The sequence below is a fragment of the Crinia signifera genome, chromosome 4, assembly GCF_055691185.1.
Source record: "Crinia signifera chromosome 4, ASM5569118v1, whole genome shotgun sequence".
Taxonomy (NCBI): Eukaryota; Metazoa; Chordata; class Amphibia; order Anura; family Myobatrachidae; genus Crinia; species Crinia signifera.
This window is the reverse complement of record NC_139220.1, coordinates 33,748,883-33,770,021: the sequence shown is the minus strand read 5'-3', so window position 1 is coordinate 33,770,021 and position 21,139 is coordinate 33,748,883. Positions and strand designations below refer to the sequence as shown.

Sequence of the window (21,139 nt, the reverse complement as noted above, 5' to 3'; positions counted from 1 at the left end):
TTACCATTGTTCCTATGATAATTTGGGTAAATTGAGCCATTTCACATTGTTTCCTATGGGAAATCGTGGTCATCGCGGGTAAATTGAGGCATTTAACATTGTTCTCTATGGGGAAATCGCGGGCATCGCGTCTGGCCCATCGCAGCCCATTTTTTAGTGCATGCGATGCCCGCGATGGCCCCGATTTTACCCCCGATGCCCGCGATCATGATCGTTGTGGCCGTGCTAGGAAACAAGTACCGAAGAAACATATTATTCCCTAGTGACAATATACAAATAAGCAGCTCTTATCATCCTTCGTAAATTACATTTACATACTTGGCATCTGAGTTTCTAATTTGCATATGAAAAGGACCTATTTGCCGACACGCCAGGGAAAGAACGTTTATTCTTTAATCTTTGGGCCAAATTCCTGCTGCCCATTTTTTTTTTTTTCTCAGAACGCTATGGCCCTATCCTTTCCTAAGTATAAATAAATGAATTCAGTGCCAGTAATTAATTAAAAAAAAAAATTGTCAACGTAACTTGATAGGATGATAAATAGGAACTCTCCAGCGTCTGACCTGTTTTTCTGTATTTTTCCCTTTCTGCTGGTCCCGTCCTCTGAGCTGCAGCACGTCCACCCTCTCCCGCTGGGCTGCCGTCTGCTCCGGGGCACTACTCCGTCTATCTTTGGATCCTTTGCCCTTTGTCCATTTCATTCCGGCTTTGCCCTCCAAGCGCTTCAGTCCTTTGCTGTCGGCCAGCTTGATCTCAGCATTTTTTCTGACCTCTGACTTATCTGTCGGCACCACCTGTGGTCCGTTCTGTGACAACTCCAGTGTCCCTTGCCCACACTGGGTGGAAATACCATTTTTAGGCTTTGTTCCCTGCTGCTCTTCAGGATCTTTGTCAGAAGAGAAGGTCTCGCTGCCGATATTTGGATCATCCTGGGACCCTTGGATGCTGGATTTCTTTCCTATGTGGGTAACTCTAAACCTAGAAAACAAAAATAAAACCTTGTCTAACATCATTTGGTTGAACATGTATTAGACCGTGGGGAGATCAGCACTGCTGCTGATGTCAGCGTCCCTACCAACGGCTGGGAAACACCTGCGCTTTCCGCGGCGCTCTCAGAAAACACCGGCATGCTGCCCACAAACGCTGGCCCTCTGTCAATCAAGTTGCAAATGGCTAGGGTTGACAATCCATCGCTTCATTTGCACGGACAGCTTGCGCATGCGAAATCACTCGATAATCAGCAGGGCTGCGAATAAGCAGCACTGCGTTCACATCTGAATTAGCCCATAATAGTACACAGTTGTCTAATCCCCCCCGGAGTGTCCGGAAAACTCCAAAAACAATGAGAAAACTCCCACTTCCATGAATTAAGACCCTAGAATTGTGATGCTCTACGGCAGTGGTTCTCAAACTCAGTCCTCAAGGCCCCCCCTACAGTTCACGTTTTCCAGGTCACCCAGCAGCTGCACAGGTGCACTCATTATTCACTGACACATTTGAAAAGATCCACAGGTGGGGCTAATTACTTCACTAGTGATTCTGTGCAGAGACCTGGAAAACGGGAACTGTTGGGGGGTCCCGAGGACTGAGAACCACTGTTCTACGGAGTCGCCCCAGCTGCGCATGCGCAATTTTAATCTTAACGAATGGACCCCTTCCTCTCTGGGTGAGCCAGAGGAAACCTGCTAGTAGAACCTAACCAGAACTGAACCATCATAGTCTATGTTAGCCTTACCATACTACTGTATCCCTTTAAACCAGGACATTGATCTGTGGCTGGATGACCTCTAGCCTTTCACCTGGGTTCAATCAGCCACAGAACCAGTGGAATTGATAAGCGGCACGGTTTAAAAGGATAGTATGGTAGTAGGATAGTAAGATGTGATGTTGCTCATAGCAACCAGTCAGATTATGTGTATTATTTCTCTATTGCATCCAGGAAAATGCCAGACAGAATCTGATTGGTTGCTACGGGCCACGTCACCTCTTTTCATTTTTTAGAAGCTTTAGTAAATTTACCCCTAAAGTTTAAGTCATTGGTCAAACTTAACTTCTTGACATGGGGTTATATCAGAGAGTTTCGTGTAATACCTTCCAACAGAGAATACTGTGGTTTCCCCCGGATGCGACCTTCCTCTGCTGTCCTTAGACCGTCCCATACGGTGTAGCAGGCTCCGCTTCTTGCGGGTGCAATGCATGCAGGGAGCTTGGGCTGAGCCGAGGTGTACTGTGTGGTGGTGAGGAGGTCCGGCATCCTGGCTTTCACGGTGCGAGCATAAACTGAGTAAGGGGTAGAAGGAGGAGAGAGAACCTTAATCTTTAGTAATGACTCTCTGCAACAATTGTGCATTTCTCTTTTTGCACCTCCATGTGAGTGATAGGAATGTCACAGTACAGTGTAGAGCCACATTACCAGGGATGCACTCAGCCTCGGAGAAAGATAAAGTGGAGCAAGATAAACGATCAACCAACCAGCTCCTACCTTTTCCAAAAAAAGTCTGTAACATGACAGTTAGTTGCTGACTGGTTGGTACCTGTAGTTTGGGGGTGATTCAACCCCACCCGGTAATCAGTGGTTGTTCAATGCTTACCGAACAGCTTAACACCACCAGAGAGAACACCGTCATCCCCCGCCGCCGAATCCCCTCGGTACCCTGTGCGGGGATGTGTTCGCTGACCATCAAATCATTTCTCCTGCTTTCGCAAATAAAGGTCCGTCTGACTTTATTTACTTTTATTTACGAGTGCTAGGCCGAAGTCGTGGCGGCTGTCTGACGTCATCTGATGTCAGCAGCCAGCCCCCGGCAGGCATCGGCCCACCTGCGTTCCCATGGAAACACCCAGCATTTTCATGGTGACGCCATAAAACGCTTGGCGTTCCCATCCCGCCGCCGCCCTTCCCTTCTAGCAATGAACGAGTGTATAAATTGCCAAAGCCGTTCGTTGCCGGGATCTGAACATGCACAAATATACCCTTGCACATGCACCCCCCACCACCGGAATGGGTCGAATTCGCCCCGTTCCTAATGGTGTTGACTGGTGACTCACCCCCTTTATTTATCCCTCTACTTATTACTCTCCACGGGTTAGTAAATCTACCTTCACACGTGCTAACGAATGAGGGAAGGCCGCTACAGTGCTTTATGCCATGTCTGCAAGGGACTTCCACATACATACTGGTGCAACATAAGCTGGCAACATAAGGAATTCCAACGGACCGATGTCGTAATCCCGACTGGCGGGACTCCGACGGGGGGGAAGGCGAGCTCTACGAAGCCCCTTGCGGGCTCAGTGGCTCGCTGCACACACCACATGTTCTAGTATCCCTCCTCTATAGCGGTCGTGGACCTCCATGAAGGACAATAGCCCCTGTAAGTCAGGATCCCGACTGTCGGGCTATAAACAGTTGGGATTCCGACCTCGGTCTACCGACCGCTGGATTCCCAACTGTCGGAAGTTCATCCGGTACCCATATATACAGGACACATTTAAAGGGTTGTAAAACGATCAGATACCTCCCAACTTATAACCAGAATAGGGACACTTATTTGCCGCGCGAGCGCCCAAAAAGGGGGCGTGGTGTATGTAAATGAGGGCTTGGCTTGTGCAAATTAGGCAGCGCCCCCGTTTTCACCCGCGAATAGACGCTGTGCACATGCGTACAGCCTCTATTCTGTCATATTGGGGGGGAACTCCCAACTGCAACCCCCCCCCCCCCTCGCAGCAGGACACTGTCGGCCGCGGGAGGGACGCGGGTACGTCCCCAAAATTCGGGACGTTCCCGCGTTTAGCGGGACAGTTGGGAGGTATGCGACCTTAAAATATGAAAGATTGGATGCAACGCTCTTATTCTATCTGATTTCAATTAATAATTGTCTCGGTGTGTTGTAAAGTAATTAACACAATTAGTTTTGTAGCTTTTTCCTGCAGAATCTTCCGGCATTAACCAATAGATGGACAAATTAGCCATTATATTTAATTATACAAATCCGGGGTTTATCTCTCTAATTGGCGAAGATAACGAATGTATTACACCAGAGAAGATGCCGTCCTCAGATAACATCTACTATTGTAATTCTGCATTGGAGTTACCATATATACTCGAGTATAAGTCGACCCGAATATAAGCCGAGGCACCTAATTTTACAACGAAAAACTGGGAAAACTTATTGACTCAAGTGGGACCCTCACTCGAGTATAAGCCGAGGGGGGCTTTTTCAGCATAAAAAATGTTCTGAAAAAGTAGGCTTATACTCGAGTGTACAGTATATGGTATTTGTTCTGTTATTACTCAATAGAACTCAATGTAACAATTAGTACAGGGCTCCTCCCCCATATTTCCCCAGGAACAGCACATGGTCAGTGCATGGGGACTGTTAAACATGTCGACTGCAGTTGTGCTGACACTGCGCAGGAAAATTTGAAGGTGTGAGTATATTTGGCCAGCGGCTTTCAATTATGTTTTACTGTAAAAATGAATAAATATAAGGGGACAGAGGGGCAGATGTATTAAGCCTGGGGAAGTGATAAAGTGGTGTATCAGTGCATGTTCTCCATGTATGAATGTGCCGGCAACTCGTCTATAATATCAAGATCTCACGCACACCAAGTTAGCCGTCAAGGGCCCGATGCAAACACAGGGCCAGATGCACTAAGGGCCAGATGCACTAAGCGTCAAAAGTGATAAAAGTGAGAGTGATAAACAACCAACCAATCAGCTCCCGCCTGACATTTTTCAAACACAGTCTGTGACATTACAGGTAAGAGCTGATTGGTTGGTTGTTTATCACTCTCCATGTTATCACTTTTGAATCTTTGTGCATCTGGCCCACAGCCTGTAACTTGAAAGTTAACAGCTGATTGTCTGTTACTTAATCTCAGAAGGTGCCCACACACTGTACAATTATTGTATGCAATTTGGATCAGATTGCATCGCATAGCATTAGTTTTGCAATGCAATGAGAATCAATCTAGTACAAAAAGTATGTGCAGCACATACTTTTTGAGCTGTGCGATGCAAACACACAGATAACGTAAATGATCCTCAGGGAAGTGACTCTTTAACAACCTTTCTATTATTCTGTAATTGTCAGATATATCATTAGTATCTTATAGCAGATCATTCCTACCTGGGGCCAATCGGAACGTCTCCTTCTGTTTCCCCCAACATCTGCTTAAGCGCTTCTGCATTTGCTAAAGTGTACGAAATTGAAAAAGTGACCCATGACATCGTGTTACTTTGAGCATTGAGTACTGAAACATATGATAAACACCAACCTTCATTCTGAATGATGCACTTCACTATCCGTTCTACAGTGTCCTCATTAGAGAGCTCGTCTGTATCTGCAAACAGGAAGAGCAGATTAATCCAGCAAATATTTAAAACATTTGACTGTTTATCACGTCTCCGTGGTAACCACAGCACGCTGAGAATGACGTCAATATGAATCTCATTTACATGTTGTTGTTTTTTTTTTTTTTTTTAAAGAAGTTTCAAACTTGGCATTAAATAATATTCAGTTGAATGAGGAATTTTCTCACGGATATTTGTAAATTAGGGCCAGATGTATCAAGGTTCAAAAAAGTGATAAAATGGAGAGTGATAAACAACCAGCCAATCCGCTTCTACCTGTCATTTTTCAAATCCAGCCTGTGACATGGCAGGTCGAAGCTGATTGGCTGGTTGTTTATCGCTCTCCACTTTATAACTTTTTGAATCTTAGTGCATCTGGCCCTTGGTGTTTTGGGATAATGGGATACTTTGTTTTTTTTTATTAAGATTGCATTGTCTATTTGCATCATTATTGACCATCCTCTGCTGGCGCCTGCTTTTTAGTTGGATGGCTCTCTTGGGGGTACATTAGACAGAATCTGAATGATTGCTGTGGGCAATATCCACATCTTTTTAATTTTATCCAATTTTTTTTAAATGTAACCCTTAGTACTGACACAATGGTAAGATTTTGTATAAATCGTATTTGCAGAAGCAAATTTGCACATTTTTGCGGATGATCATTCTATTCTTAGTCGAACGGAACTTGGCCAGATCTGCCCATGAAATAGGGCATTTTGGTGGAGAACTGGGTGGTGACAATGCAATCGCACATAACCATTCATACTTGTAGATGTGGGCCTGGGCATGGGAGTTGGTCATTCAGGGAAGGGAAGCCTGTTTCTGACCAAGCTCTTACTATCTGCCTGGTGAAAGGGCTGATACTAATGAAATAGCTTGTGGTAAAAATGAATGGGTGGCACTGGTTTCCTCTGGCACAAGCACAAACCCCCACAATACTAGCATTAGTATTTCTATGGCTGCACAAAACTATATAGACACTTAGAATTATCCTCTGTGTGTACAAGTATTTTATTCTATTGACATTTAGAGATAGGTGTCATTGATTTTATTATAATGTCAGAATAAAAAAAAATATATAGTTAGGATTTTATTATTCTGCAGTCTGAGCCCACAACTGTAATTTTTCAAATTCATGACATTGGGGAGGTGATTGGCTGAAGCACCATTTATCATACACAACAAGTTTTAAATAGCTAAAGCTCATTACAGGTTGAGTATCCCGTATCCGAATATCCGTTATCCGAATTATTCCGAAAACCATACATTCCAGAAAGTGAAAAAAAAAAATGTTTTTTTGCTAAAAACTCACTGGGGACATTTGTAACAGCCCTACTGAGGACATGATATGTAACTGGCACTATATATGTACAAGAAAATGATTGCTTGGCCTTCAAATTCAATATCTGAGATAGTACACAAATTTTGTTTCATGTTTTGAAACCTTGTTTTGTTTCATGTTTTGAAACCTTGTTTTTTGAACAAATAAAATATATTTGTGTGCATTTCATGTGGTAATAAAATATATATGTGTGTATTTTATGTGTTTATACAGCATAAATGCAAGACACTTCAAAATACATCATTTAAATATTAAAATATTCCAAAATACGGAATAATCCGCTATCCAAAATTCTCCTGGTCCCGAGCATTTTGGATACGGGATACTCAACCTGTAATTGTTGCAGAAGTTGTAACTAGATATTTTGGTGCCCTGTGCCAAAAAGAGATTTGGTGCCCCCCCCCCCCCCCCCATTTAATATAGGGACAGTGCACTCCTCAGGCATGTGCCAACAATATAGGGGTGTGGCTTCATGGGGAAGGGGTGTGACCACAGAATAGTACCAAATCACATGACACTGCACTGTAGTCGCCATTAGGCCCATATCACCAAATACTGAAGTAGTGTCCGTTATTCAAATGACACCACACAGTAGTACTCCTTATACACTTTATACCACAGAAGAGCCCATTATACATATTGTGCCATGTACTGTAAGAGTACCATACACACATTACACCACAGTAGAGCCCCTTATATATATTATGCAAGTAGAGCCTCTACACCTAATTCCTCCTCCTTCTACAGTAAAACTACCTCCATAAAAAAAACACAACAGTATAGTGTTGGTACACTCAGAGGGCCAGATTCTCTAAGCTTCAAAAGTGATAACATGGAGAGTGATAAACAACCAACCAATTATCTCCTGCCTGACATTTTTCAAACACAGTCTGTGACATGGCAGGTAGGAGCTGATTAGCTGGCTGTTTATCACTCTGGATTTTATCACTTTTGAAGCTTAGAGAATCTGGATCAGACTATGCTAGGGGAAATCCCCCCGGGCCAACTGCCAAGGAATTGAAAACACTGACGGTTGATGGCCATCCCTACACTATTAGAGTGTCAGTTACTTGGTGGAGTAGGATCAAGGTATGATGGCCAAGACCACTACCACTGCATTCCCACGGTGGGCACATCATACCCCTGTCTAGAACTAAGGATGATAATACCCAGGGGCGTAACTAGATATTTGTAGGCCCCATAGCAAAAGTTTGTAAGGGCCCCCTATTTAGCAACTGATGGTGATAAATGTATGTAAAACATATTACTTAGACAGTAAAGACGGGCCCCCTTCAGCTCTGGGCCCCATAGCAGCTGCACCCCTTGCACCTATGGTAGTTACGCCTTTGATAATACCTTTGAGTAGTGCATGGATTAAATAAACCTCTTTATAAATCATTTTGACAAAAAGGATGGCGATGATGACAATATAATAAATAAAAAAGTAGATCCAACAGATGGCCATTATTCGTGCGTCACCCAAGGCACTGGAGGCCAAATTTACAGTGTATCTTGCAAAAGAATAATGTACCTGGGGCACTGCATGAACCATGAGTGTGGAAAGAACCAAGCTGTACTGAACCTGTGCCGATACAGGGGACTTTTACAATACCACAATAAATCTCTCCTGCTGGTTTAAACAAAGATCTGTGCCAAGACCTTAAAACGTATATACTAACAATACATCTACTGTACATGCAAAACCGACAGTAACCTTCACAGCCAGTGAGCTGCTTAGCATGAAGAAGAAAGATAAAAGCTAACTCCAAACTCAGCTTATACGTTCCTATGTAAATATTTTTTCTGTCCGTTATACTGGGATGGATCCCTACAAGTAAATGCAAAAAATATTTATTTACATTGGCTTACAGCACTTCTATGATCCCAGCTGTTATTAACTGGATGCTGTACAAGCAAGCACAGTACTGTATATGCTTCCTTACTAGGCAAATACAGTACCATATAGGCTGCCTTAATAAGTTAGCACAGTACTGTATATGCTTCCTTACTAGGCAAATACAGTACCATATATGCTGCCTTAATAAGTTAGCACAGTACTGTATAAGTTGCCTTACTAAGCAAGCACAGTACCATACAGTATATGCTGCCTTACTAAGCTGGCACAGTACTGTATATGCTGCCTTACTAGGCAAATACAGTACCATATAGGCTGCCCTAATAAGTTAGCACAGTACTGTATATGCTGCCTTACTAAGCAAGCACAGTACCATATAGGCTGCCTTACTAAGCTAGCACAGTACTGTATATGCTGCCTTACTAAACAAGCACAGTACCATATAGGCTGACTCACTAAGCTAGCACAGTACCATATATGCTGCCTTACAAGTTACCACAGTACCATATATGCTGCCTTACAAGTTACCACAGTACCATATATGCTGCCTTACTAAGCAAGAACAGTACCATATATGCTGCCTTGCTAAGCGAGCACAGTACCATATATGCTGCCTTAATAAGTTAGCACAGTACTGTATAAGTTGCCTTACTAAGCAAGCACAGTACCATATAGGCTGACTCACTAAGCTAGCACAGTACCATATGCTGCCTTACAAGTTACCACAGTACCATATATGCTGCCTTACAAGTTACCACAGTACCATATATGCTGCCTTACTAAGCAAGAACAGTACCATATATGCTGCCTTGCTAAGCGAGCACAGTACCGCATATGCTGCCTTACTAAGCAAGAACAGTACCATATACAGTATGCTGCCTTACTAAGCAAGCACAGTACAAGATATGCTGCCTTGCTAAGCGAGCACAGTGCCGTATATGCTGCCTTCTTAAGCAAGCACAGTAATGCATATGCTGCCTTACTAAGCAAGCACAGTAACATAGATGCTGTCTTACTAAACAAGAACAGTACCGTAGATGCTTCCTTACAAGTTACCACAGTACTGTGCTCTGCTCTGGCTGGTGTAGGTAACAAAGTCACTGGCCATATTTCCCCACTTACTGTCTTGGTCATTATTTAGTTCCTCCTTCAACTCAGCGTCCAGCTCCTCTGGTGACGTGCGACATCGGTAACCTTTCTTCTTCAGGATATGGCAGATCATGATGCCGAGAAGCCCGGTGATAAAGAAGACTAAGACCAGTAGAAAAAGCATGTAAGGGCTCTGATTTTCCTTCTCCTCTGCCGTTTGGTCCCCATCCTCCATGATGATCTGTGGTTTGGATGAAAAAAGGTTCAAAATGAAATAGTGTTTATCACTGGACTTGTTGTACTGTGACCATAAGCTTCAGCTCCTCACCCAAAAATAATGTTTTAGCCTAGGTTCCTGTAATTCTGGATTTGCACAACTATTTGTAAAAAAAATATCCTACCTGATTATTATTTCATTTATTTGTAATAAAATATAATATTTCAAGAGGGACTCCAATAGAGAGTAGGTAAGCAGCTATAGTAGAGACAGGACGGACAGCCATGAGAAATTTCGGGGCTGGTTACCTAGGTCAGGTGTGACCAAGCGGTTGGGGGGCGTGACCTTGCAACACTGCACATATAAGGCTACTCTGTAGATCAGTGATTTTCAACCTTTTTACCTTGTGGCACACTAAATACGATTTCAAAATTGCAAAGGCACACCATGAGATCCCCACAGGGCAAAACAAATTGGCTCCCACAGAAAAAAAAAATCTATTGGCCCCCATATAAAAAACAAACACACTGGTAACAAACTAAAATACATTGGCCCTTTACATGAAAAGTAGAGACCAATAAATAGCAGTTGAACTGGTGATTGCTGTAAACTGGTTTGGTCATCTCTAGATCTGGGGGCACACTTGAGAACAGCTCAAGGCACACTAGTGTGCCACGGCACAGTGGTTGAAAAACACTGCTGTAGATGCTGTAACATTGCTTTGCAATGTTACAGCAGAGGTTTAGCAGAGGTTTCTTTTCACCACCTTCTGAGCTCATGAAAATCCTGTTTTTAAGATTAAAAAAAAACACTGTGACTTGGTTCGAAAACCCCTTTGACATCCCCTTAATAACTAAAAAGTACAGTACAAGAAAATGATTTTAAAGATGTGTGACATGGGTATTCGGGTGCAGAGGTGTAACTCTGGAAGGCAATAGAGTCATCTGCTACCGGGCTCCTGCTACCAAGGGGGCACCGCTTCTCCCCTGAGAGTTTGAATCAGTTCATTGAAAGCCGTTGATATCGCTTCTGTGGATGACTCTCCCTCCTAGAAGGACAATAGGGGGGAAATTTACTAAAGGAAATTTGTAAAAAATAGGTGTATTTGTATCCAGAAATACACTTATTTTTTACATTTACTATCCCGAAAATACGGCAATTCGTATTCGTATTGATAGCACATCTATACGACTACGAATTGCAGTATTTTTGGGATAGTAAATGTAAAAAATAAGTGTATTTCTGGATACAAATACACCTATTTTTTTACAAATTTCCTTTAGTAAATTTCCCCCTAGACGTCTCACTCTACATACGTAGCTCTGTCTAATAGTAATGGTTTTGAACTAACAATAATACATAGTCAGAATCTGCATACTTACTGTGCAGAAGCAAATAGCTCTATCAGTAATGTGTCTGCATCTAGTGAGACAGGTCACAGGTTCTAATCCTAGCTATGACAGCTAAGCAATATATTTGTTTAAAATAAATGATAATGTAAATAAATATGGTGCAATGTAACAAGGTTCATGGAAATATTTTCTGTATTTACTGGGGGAAGGGGCACCAATATTTATCTTGCCTTCGGGCAACTGGAATGAACTTACGCCACTTTTGGGGTGCTATATAAATCTTAGTCTACGTGGATGGTAAAGTATTAAAAAGTAAAAAAAAAAGAAAATAATGAAGTTATGGCGTACCATGAAAGCCCCAACTGTAATGCTTAGCAAGTGTAGTTCCAGGTCCAACAGTATAGACCCATGCCCACATTATTTACATAGAGACGCAATGCCCAGCCTGAATACTTTTCTGAGGCTACCGCACAAATGTCGGCTGCTACTGTGGTGATGTCGGCTGCTACTAAGGTGCACTACCCAAGACTGCAGCCAGGGGGAGAATCGGACGTTTACAGTTTTTCAAAAAGTACAGGCTGGCAAAGGAAACTTTTTTGTCATTTTTTTGATTAACTGTACTTTGTTGTTGGAGAGGATAGGGAAATACTGTACCTCTTAGGAATTTTGGTCCTGGGCTGCCACCTTCTGCGCAATTTGTTTTAAAATGCCCACCTTTTTTTGCTACATTGGCGGTAAAGGAGAGTTTTTCTAATTTTTTTTTGGTTCCGGTATTTAGGAAAGAAAATGTGAACAAATCCTTATTTTAATATAAATTCAGTAAGTTCAGGCAAAGTATAAAAATAATGAATAAAATATGAAAAAAGAAAGTATAAAAGAAGTTTTTTTTTTTTTTGACAGAAATAAAAAAAAATTTGGACAGAAATGTTTTATTTTTTATTTTGACTGAAATAAATGTAGTTTGTTGCTGCAACACATTTTACAGATCCCACCGCTTCCCCGGGCAGTTCATATTGTACTGTTACTATTTCACTTTGGGCAATTTTGCCTGTATTTTGTAATTTACTGTACGTAACACGGGCAAAAAAATTTGATATATATTTTATCAATGAGGGTTATCCTCTCTAGATTACCTCCAACCAAAAATTCAGCTGGAGTCCTGTATGTGCTACCATAGCGCTGTAATCATTGTGTAGGTGGCCTTCAAAATCATTTTCAGCATTGTACAGATGTAAAAAGGTCTCAGAAGCGAGTGGCCACAGATTTCCATCAGCCCAAGTTCTGTTGGGCTTCATCTGTGACCTTGTACTTGTATTACACCAAATCCTGTGTGATAAAGGCAGGGCTGCCAATAGGGGGGGTTCTGTGGGTACTGCTGTCCCGGCCTCTAGGGGCCTAGGAAGCTTATTTTGCCCACGGCAAACACCCCCTCCCCGACTGCCTCAGCTGAAAAAAGCAGGTCCCAGAGCGCAGGCTTATTCAACCCAGGCGGCCGACGGCCAATTTAAATGCTCTATTGGCTTTTGAGCCAATCAGAGCTCACGTACCAGCAGCCAATCAGAGCGGCTGCATTATAATTGGTCACCTGCATCCTGAGTGGAAGAAGCCTGTGCTACGGGACCTCCAGGCTGCAGCTCAGCAGAAAAGGAGATTGGGAGCAGGAGCCAGGTTACGGTAAGTCGAGGGGGGGGGGGGCAGACTGAAAGTGAGTCCCGGGCCCCAAAATTTGTGATGGCAGCACTGGATAAAGGCCACAGTCTAATGCGACTAAGATGCAACATGTACAGAATATACGGAATGATCTCGGAGCGCCTCAGTTGAAGCGGGAGTCTCAAGTCGTATAGCGTAAAGAGGAGACATCTGTATCTTGCACCAAAGCACTTTGGTTTTTCAGTCTGGGGAACAAGGTGTGCTATGACCTATGACCTTAACTCACCGGGTTGCCGCCAGTCACGCAGCGAGACTGTATGAGTTGTCCAGTCTGCTGATCCTAGCGCAACTGAGGGACCCTTGTAGACCTATTTCAGTAAACTTGCTGATGAATATCGGATATTCCATCTGTGTACGTACAAACAGACAAATAGAAACAAGCAAACATAAGTTAGGATATGAATAGAATTCCATAGAAAAGTATACAGTAAAAAAAACCACCTCAAAATTCTGAAATTATAAGGGAGCAATTCAAATCAACATGATGGACATAAATTGCCGGACTACACTGGCTTCACCACCAGTTTTTCTACAGGGGCTACCGTAATTGGCTGGCGCCGCACTCTGTCGGGCATTGCGGCAGCACATCACACTGAACTGAATCCCCATCCCATCCCTTGCAACATTTCCATTTTAGGGGTTCAATAGAAACGATAGACAGCATCTGGATGGTTGCTATGGGCAACATCGCCGCTTTTAATTTTTTTGAACCTTTAGTTAATTTATACACACACACACACACACAGGTATAATGGGCCTGATTCAGAGCAGCTCGCTAGGCTGCGTATGTTTGCAGTCTAGCGAACAGGTAAACACTTGCCGAACGCCCGCAAGGAGGAGAAATCATTCGATGGTCGTTCCCCAAACGAGGCTGAATTCAGACCCGACCTAACAGTTCTGAATGGTCTCCAATCATACCCATGACCCATTCCAGGAGAGACAAAATGCTCTGCTCCTGGACTTCCTTGCCAGTGGCAATTGAAGAGGTGGGACTGCGCCATTGTCCAAAATTCAAATAGGGGAGCCACTCCTGCCAGTGATTTTCTGACTGTGGAGTTTGGGTGGCAGTTCGTGCAGCTCCCCTATCTGAATTATGGACTGTGCTACAGCCATGCAACTCTGCAACTGCCATTGGCATGCAAGTCCAGGAACAGAGCATCTTGTCCCTCCTGGAATGGGTCATGGTGGGAGATATGCCCAAAATGTAATATACACAACACACACTATTTAAACAATATAAATGCTGCATTTTCTTACACGCGTTGGCAAAATAATTTGGAAAGAAATTGTATCTTTTGCTGACATAAAACAAAAAGACTTCAAAGGTTTCCTCCACTTGTTCCGTTTAATTACCAAGTAATTATGTCTTTCCTTTTTAAGAATATAAGTGTTCCATGAGCCACACTGTGGAGACTATGTAAAGGGGGAACTGGTTCTAGGAGAACAATTATTTAGCGACAGCATTATTACTGTATGAACAGGAATCGTAAAGGAGAACAGGGTGATGCTTTAATTAAAATAAGGTACTAATTAATTCACCTGTGCTCAAGTATGGATAAACTTAAACTTAAAATCTGGAATGTTGGTTTTGCCTTGACGGCCGAGGTTGGGAAACACTGGCATAGATGCCCCTTATTGTAAGTATAGATATATAGCTTATAGACAAAACCTGCAGTTTCATAAAGGAAAGTTGTTTCCTCTTCTTAGCCAGATGACAGGGGGTGACAGAGAAGAGGAAAATGGGGGTACACATACCACCCCATAAACAGCCCATCCCCTCTTCAAGAAGTACTGTAATGGCCAGCAATTACAGCCTTGTCACACATGTCAGGGAGGCACTGCCAGGGGACTGTACAGAGAGACAGTGGGAGGCGAAGGACAGGCACAGTATATTCTGGGTGATACCATGCAGGAGTACTCGGAGCTTCAGGACCACACACACTGCTGCCTTCTGTCGCTGGATTGCGGCAGGACTTCAGCTGCTGTAGGGTCCTTCACAACTGAACACGGCGCTGGGCTGCCCATAGGGCCAGAACCTCCATCTCGCCTCACTGTGCAGCCAGGCAACGAAGTATGAGCACAGGACAATACCCTATCCTGTAGCAGATCTGATACCTGCCTCACAGGGTCCATTTTCTATGCAGCATTATTGACTGCAGAACAGCCCCGTCCTAGCTTCAGGCATTTGTCTGACAACTGGAGGGGAGGCAGAGCTGGCCACTGCCTCTCCCTGGCTTCTCTCAGCTCTCACCAGACCCCTTGGTGATATATGACTATGAAATTGAAACAGGGCACAGACTGAGCAATATACCTTCCAACTGGGCAGTTATATGCGCACTCCCTGGAGTGCATGCCAGAATGTCAGGTTTAATGTGCTGCACATCATACCTGAGGATATCGCTATCGTCATAATCCAGGCTATTGAAGGACCGAACAGTGATCGTTCCGTCCTCCACTAGCATTGTGTCAGTGTGTACCGGCAATCCCAACTGATGGGGATTCGCCTGATATCGTAATAAATCCCCGTCACCGTGTACCCAACTTCAGTCAACGAAGATATCATTCTTAAATATCATAAATGTGGGGGTCTCCTCGGCATTTCGGGATAGTAGGAAAGTATGCTCTTCTTCAAATGTCTCTTCTTCATATGGGTCATAAGGATTTTAATTTGAAAGGTTCAGTAGTTTGTTCTTCCTTTGTGGTGTCTTTGTCTCCCAAGCTCCCCCAGGGCTACCAGCACCGTGTATGAACATTTTTGGAACACCACCCTCCACCCTTCATGCCCTCTCAGCCCAATTACATTTATAAATAATACTCTTATTACAATAGAGTATTTACTTGGGTACTTGTTTCCTAGCACGGCCACAATCGTGGGCATCGCGGGTAATTTTTAATGGTATACGATGCGACCGACGCGATGCCCGTGATTTCCCATTGAAAAGCATTGAAAAAGTCAAAATCGCGTCGGTCGCATCGTATGTGGCTAAAATAAGCATAAGATGGTACCGACGCGATGCCCGCGATTTCCCATAGGGAACAATGTTAAATGCCTCAATTTACCCAAATCAACATAGGGAACAATGTTAAATGGGCCAGAGACTCCCAAAAACCCCCCTGACCAGTGAAATGGCCCCCCAAAAATAGTTAACGCCACCCCACGATCAACGTGAACCCGAAGCGTGGTGAGCGCAGCGAGCCCGCGAGGGGCGGCGGTACGCGGATACCTGTGAAGCCTGCGAAGGGACGTGTTTACCTGTGAAGGTATCCACGTCCCCTCGTGGGGCTTGCTGCGCTCGACACGCTTCGGGTTCACGTTGATCGTGGGGTGGCGTTAACTATTTTTGGGGGGCCATTTCACTGGTCAGGGGTGTTTTTTGGGGTCTCTGGCCCATTTAACATTGTTCCCTATGTTGATTTGGGTAAATTGAGGCATTTTACATTGTTCCCTATGGGAAATCGCGGGCATCGCGTCGGTCGCATCGCATGCGATTTTTTAGCCCGCATGCGATGCGACCGACGCAATTTTTTTACCTGCGATGCCCCAGATCAAGATCGTTGTGGCCGTGCTAGGAAACAAGTACCTTTACTTGTTCTTAACAAAGAATCATCAATGTAAGCAAAATGTTACAATATCACACAGTGGAGGTTTAGTGTCCCCTATCCAAAAATATCCAAAATATTTTGCAATCCCATATTATTTGAGCATGACTGAGATGGTGACACCTTTGCTTCCTGATGGGTTCAGGAGGAGATTCCGACAGTCAGGATGCCACTGGTCAGAATTCCGACATCGGCTTCCTGGTGGTCTGAATCCTAGCGCATTTTGGTAAGTACTGTAGCCCTTACCCTTCCATTAACCCTCCCCTCGCAGCCTCATCCTAATCGTCCCCAGTGCTTAATTCTAACCCCAAACCCTAGCCTTGACCCTAATACTTACCATCGGAATTCAGCAGGCGGTATTGTGAGTGCTGTTAGGAAGCCAACGCATGGATTGTGACCACAACTTCAAGATGCCAGCCCTTTGTAATGTTTCATGTACAAAAATATTGTATAAAATGACATTCAGGTTATGTATATAAGGTATATATGATATAAAATATAATTGTATTTCGCATTCAGACTTGGCTCCCATCTTTAAGATGGAGTTTGAATTACAATGACAACACAGTATTGCCCCAGTTAATATGTCTCCAAAGTAGTTCCCCAATAATATGCGCCCAAAGAACCTGTTGGAAATATTCCCCCACAGTAGTGCCCCATTGAAAAATATGGCCCCACGGTAGTGCCTCAAGTAATAATATTCCCCCACAGTAGTGCCCCAGTAAATATTATGCCTCCACAGTAGTTCTCAAGTTAATAATATGGCCCCACAGAAGTGCCTCTATTAATATTACCCCCCCTCCCCCACAGTAGTGCTCCAGTTAATGTCTCAAAAGTAGTTCCGCATTAATATGCACCCAAAGTAGCGTAGCCCCCCCCCCCCCCCACAGTAGTGTCCCAGTGAATAATATGGCCCCACAGTTAAGAATATGGCCCCAGAGTAGTGCTTCAATTAATATTATGGCACATCAGTAGTGCCTCAATTAATAATATCCCCCATAGTAGTGCTTCAATTAATAATATGGCCCCCACAGTAGTGCCTCAATTAAAATATCCCTTATAGTAGTGCTCCAGTTATTAATATGGCACCAAAGTAGTGCAACAGTTAATAACATGCCCCCTCGTAGTGCAGACGTTAATGATATGCTCCACAGAAATTCCCAATTAATGATATGCCCCACAGTAGTGCCCCGGTTATTAATATGCCTCTGTAGTTCCCCAACTAATTATATGCTCTCACATTAGTGCCTCAATTAATAATATGCACCCACAGTAGTGCCCCAGTTAATAATATGCCCCCACAGTACTAATACAGTTGATAATATGCCCCCATAGTAGTGCCCCAGTTAATAATATGCCCCCACAGTACTAATACAGTTAATAATATGCCCCCACAGTAGTGCCCCAGTTAATAATATGCCACCACAGTAATGATACTGTAACACCAAATACCCTAACAGCATAATCTCACTCATTGTCCTTATACCCCTTAATTACCCACAATTAACTACATAAGATCTCTGGGCTCCTGGACCCCTTCTCTGATTACAGCAAGTTAGAGTTATGGCAGCAAGTCATAAGTACAACACGTTTTCTCTAAGACTTCATGGCTGTGTTACAGTACATAATTAATCAATGCCCGACTCACTATAATTAAGTGGTACATATGGCTTCTGTCTTTTAGTATAAACTATGTCGGGAGGGTGCAGAGAAGATTTCTTTTTTAAAGTAGAAACCCTTTAGTGTTTGTGGTTTGAAGAACAAACTAAGCGAACAGTCCAGTCTGATAGGGAGTCTTCTGTCTTCCATCTAGGAGCACAGACTCATAATATCGGAATGTTTCCTAGAAATCATATTCACAATAACCTAACAGTGACTGGACTGCTGAGCGCCATTTATGACTTTGTTCCACTGGTTCTTGTTTGACACCATGGGGGAAATGTACTAAAAAGGGATTTCTATTTCACATGGGATGTTGCTATGGGCAACCAATCAGAATCTACTAGATAATACAGAAGATAATAGATAGTAATTTGTTGCCCATAGCAACACCCCATGTGACATAGACCTCCCCTATAAGTACATTTCCCCCACTGTGTTTTATTGACGGCCATTATACTGTACTTGCTACACGTCTGGAACCCAGAAGAAACCGTCAGTCTGGCATCACAAGCTTAAACCTAAGGGGCCCATTTCTCATGACATATTTCACCGGAAACACTCGCTTTTGGGGGGTAGCCACAAATATTAAGTATCCCCTATACAGATGGAGCAGCTCCCTTCGGAGCTGTTCCTGGTGATAGAATCGCCATCCGCCATAATCCGCCGGAAGGGGGCATGCGCGCACGAGATGCTCGTGCTCCCCGTTCTGACAGAGCCCGCTGCCGCCCTCTGGAGTTCAACCCAGCTGCCCCCCCATCCCTGCCCATCTTCCTGAAGCGGAGATGGGCAGGGAAAGTGCTCCCCACCACCATATTGATGGGGATGAGCGTGTGTGTGAGACGCGCGAGCTTCCCCATCAGATGGAGCACCTCTCCACCAGCCGCCACCAGCTAAGGGAATGTGGCGATTCCCGGTGCTGGCTGAGAGTCTCTTCATCTGTATGTATGAAGGAAGTCTTCAACGCCTGCTGCAATCCCACCATTCCTTTGTCACATTCGGGATATTGGCCTTTTGTAGCCTATGGGATACTCAACGTGTGGCTGGCCGGGCAGAGGGTTCCCCCAGAACATTCCCCTGGAAGTGGCCGCAGTGCAGTCATTGCTGACCACACCTGCGCAGGCCCCCTGGGAGCCATCAAAGCACATCACAGGGCACACCGGCCATCCACACAGCACAATGCGCCAATATTTCTTCCTTGCTGTGGAGCCGTTCACAGACGTGCTGCTAGTATACTCCTTTATATAACAGCCATTGATATATCAGCCAGTGTGTAGCCAGCATTAGGCAAACATCGAGGCAAATAACTGTACAGACTTATGTTTGGACCAGGTCATTCAGGAGGAAAGTGTCACCCAAAGCAACCAATAAACTTCTAACACTCATTTTCTAGAATGTATTACATGCATTGTGGTTATTCTGGTTCACTCCTTCTGGCAAATTCCTTCTTAGATGGACAAAACCATGTGCACTGCAGGTGGGGCAGATGTAAAATGTGCAGAGAGAATTAGATTTGGGTGAGTTATTTTGTTTCTGTGCAGGGTATATACTGGCTGCTTTATTTTTACACTGCAATATAGATCTTACTTTGATGTAAAACCCCACCCAAATCTAATTCTCTCTGCAAGTAACATCTACCCCACCTGCAGTGCACATGGTTTTGTCCATCTAAGAAGGAATTTGCCAGAAGGAGTGAACCAGAATAACCTCAATTATGTCAAATCCAGGAGTCACTAGAGGGGGGGCTGCAGTGCAGATCAAAATTCAAATAGGAGAGGCACAACAACTGCTACCAACTGCCATTCCAAACTGGCAGTTGGTGTTGCTTCCCTATTTGTATTTTGTACTGTGCTGCAGCCCACCCCTGGAGCCGCCACTGGTTGAATCTGATTGGCTACTATGGTCAACCTTCTTCTTTTCCTCTGTAGAAGGATACATCTTCATAATACATCATGCTATGATGCCAATAGCAGTGATGAATGAAGAATGCCATAGAGTAGAGATCTCAAGCAGACCTCACAGTGAAATGATTGACTCCTCTGCTGAATGGAGAAAGTCCATGCATGGTAGCAGGATCCACGCTATAACTGCTGTGCTCTGTACTGTGGTCTCTGTGTGCTCCCTATGTACATGACAGAGTTGTTGTGTGCTGGGCTCTACAGCTCCAGTGACAGTTCCTCCTGTATGTCCCCAGTACCAGTGACGTGCACCAACACAGGAATCATTGAGCCATCTATGACATGCTGCAATTGTGGTATTTGTTTTACTGCTTATATTCATAATGTTTGCAGACAATCGAACAGCTATGATACAATGTATTCCAGGAAGCAAATATGGAGTCCCTGCTTCAGCGCGGAATCCATCCCTATCCAGTAATGACTGACTATCATACATACAGAGATAAACAGTTAGATATAATGGTCTGTTCGCAAGGACCGTACGTTCGCACGTGGACCGATGTTTTGGGTAAGCACAGCCGCATTTCTGCGGTTGAGGGGCAGCGGTGGATAGTCACGCCCATGGAAACGCCCAGCGTTTCATGGGCGTTCCCATGAAAGTGCTGGGTGTTCCCATGGAAATCGCCCGGTGATGTGGGCGCCGGGGCGGGCAGCTGACATCACTGGATGTCAGCTGGCCGCCCACTTCCTTCTGAATTTCCTCGCACATCTAAGGTTACCTCAGAGTAACCTTAGATGTGTGTGTGCCTTTCAAAGCATTCGATGGTCGGTGAACGCGGCGTGCGGGGGCGCGGCGTATTGGCATAAGCAGGGCGGTGTCTGGTGGACTCGCAAGGCTGCGAATTCACAGCCTAGCGAATCAACCAGAATAGGGTCCAATGTACCAGCCGCCAGCCAGATCCTAAAGGCCCCAATACACTAGGGTGACTTCTCCGAGCAGAGAAGTCATCCACAATCCCCCCTTGAGCCGCTCGGGACCTTGCTACAGTCGGGTCCCATATTCC

The 21,139-nt window shown here is 44.2% G+C and overlaps 1 protein-coding gene across 2 annotated transcripts in view; it reads right to left on the bottom strand.

Moving 5' to 3' along the window:
- Positions 1-21,139, bottom strand: part of RELL2 (RELT like 2) — a 60,347-nt gene that overhangs the window by 12,477 nt on the left and 26,731 nt on the right. For both annotated transcript variants that reach the window (XM_083181507.1, XM_083181506.1), the window contains exons 2-7: positions 13,145-13,266; positions 9,673-9,880; positions 5,278-5,343; positions 5,130-5,193; positions 2,092-2,280; positions 564-978 (exon numbers count right to left, since the gene is read on the bottom strand). In XM_083181507.1, the coding sequence (XP_083037633.1) occupies positions 564-978; positions 2,092-2,280; positions 5,130-5,193; positions 5,278-5,343; positions 9,673-9,874 (936 nt within the window). In that variant the 5' untranslated portion in view covers positions 9,875-9,880; positions 13,145-13,266. The remainder of the gene's footprint in view (positions 1-563; positions 979-2,091; positions 2,281-5,129; positions 5,194-5,277; positions 5,344-9,672; positions 9,881-13,144; positions 13,267-21,139) is intronic.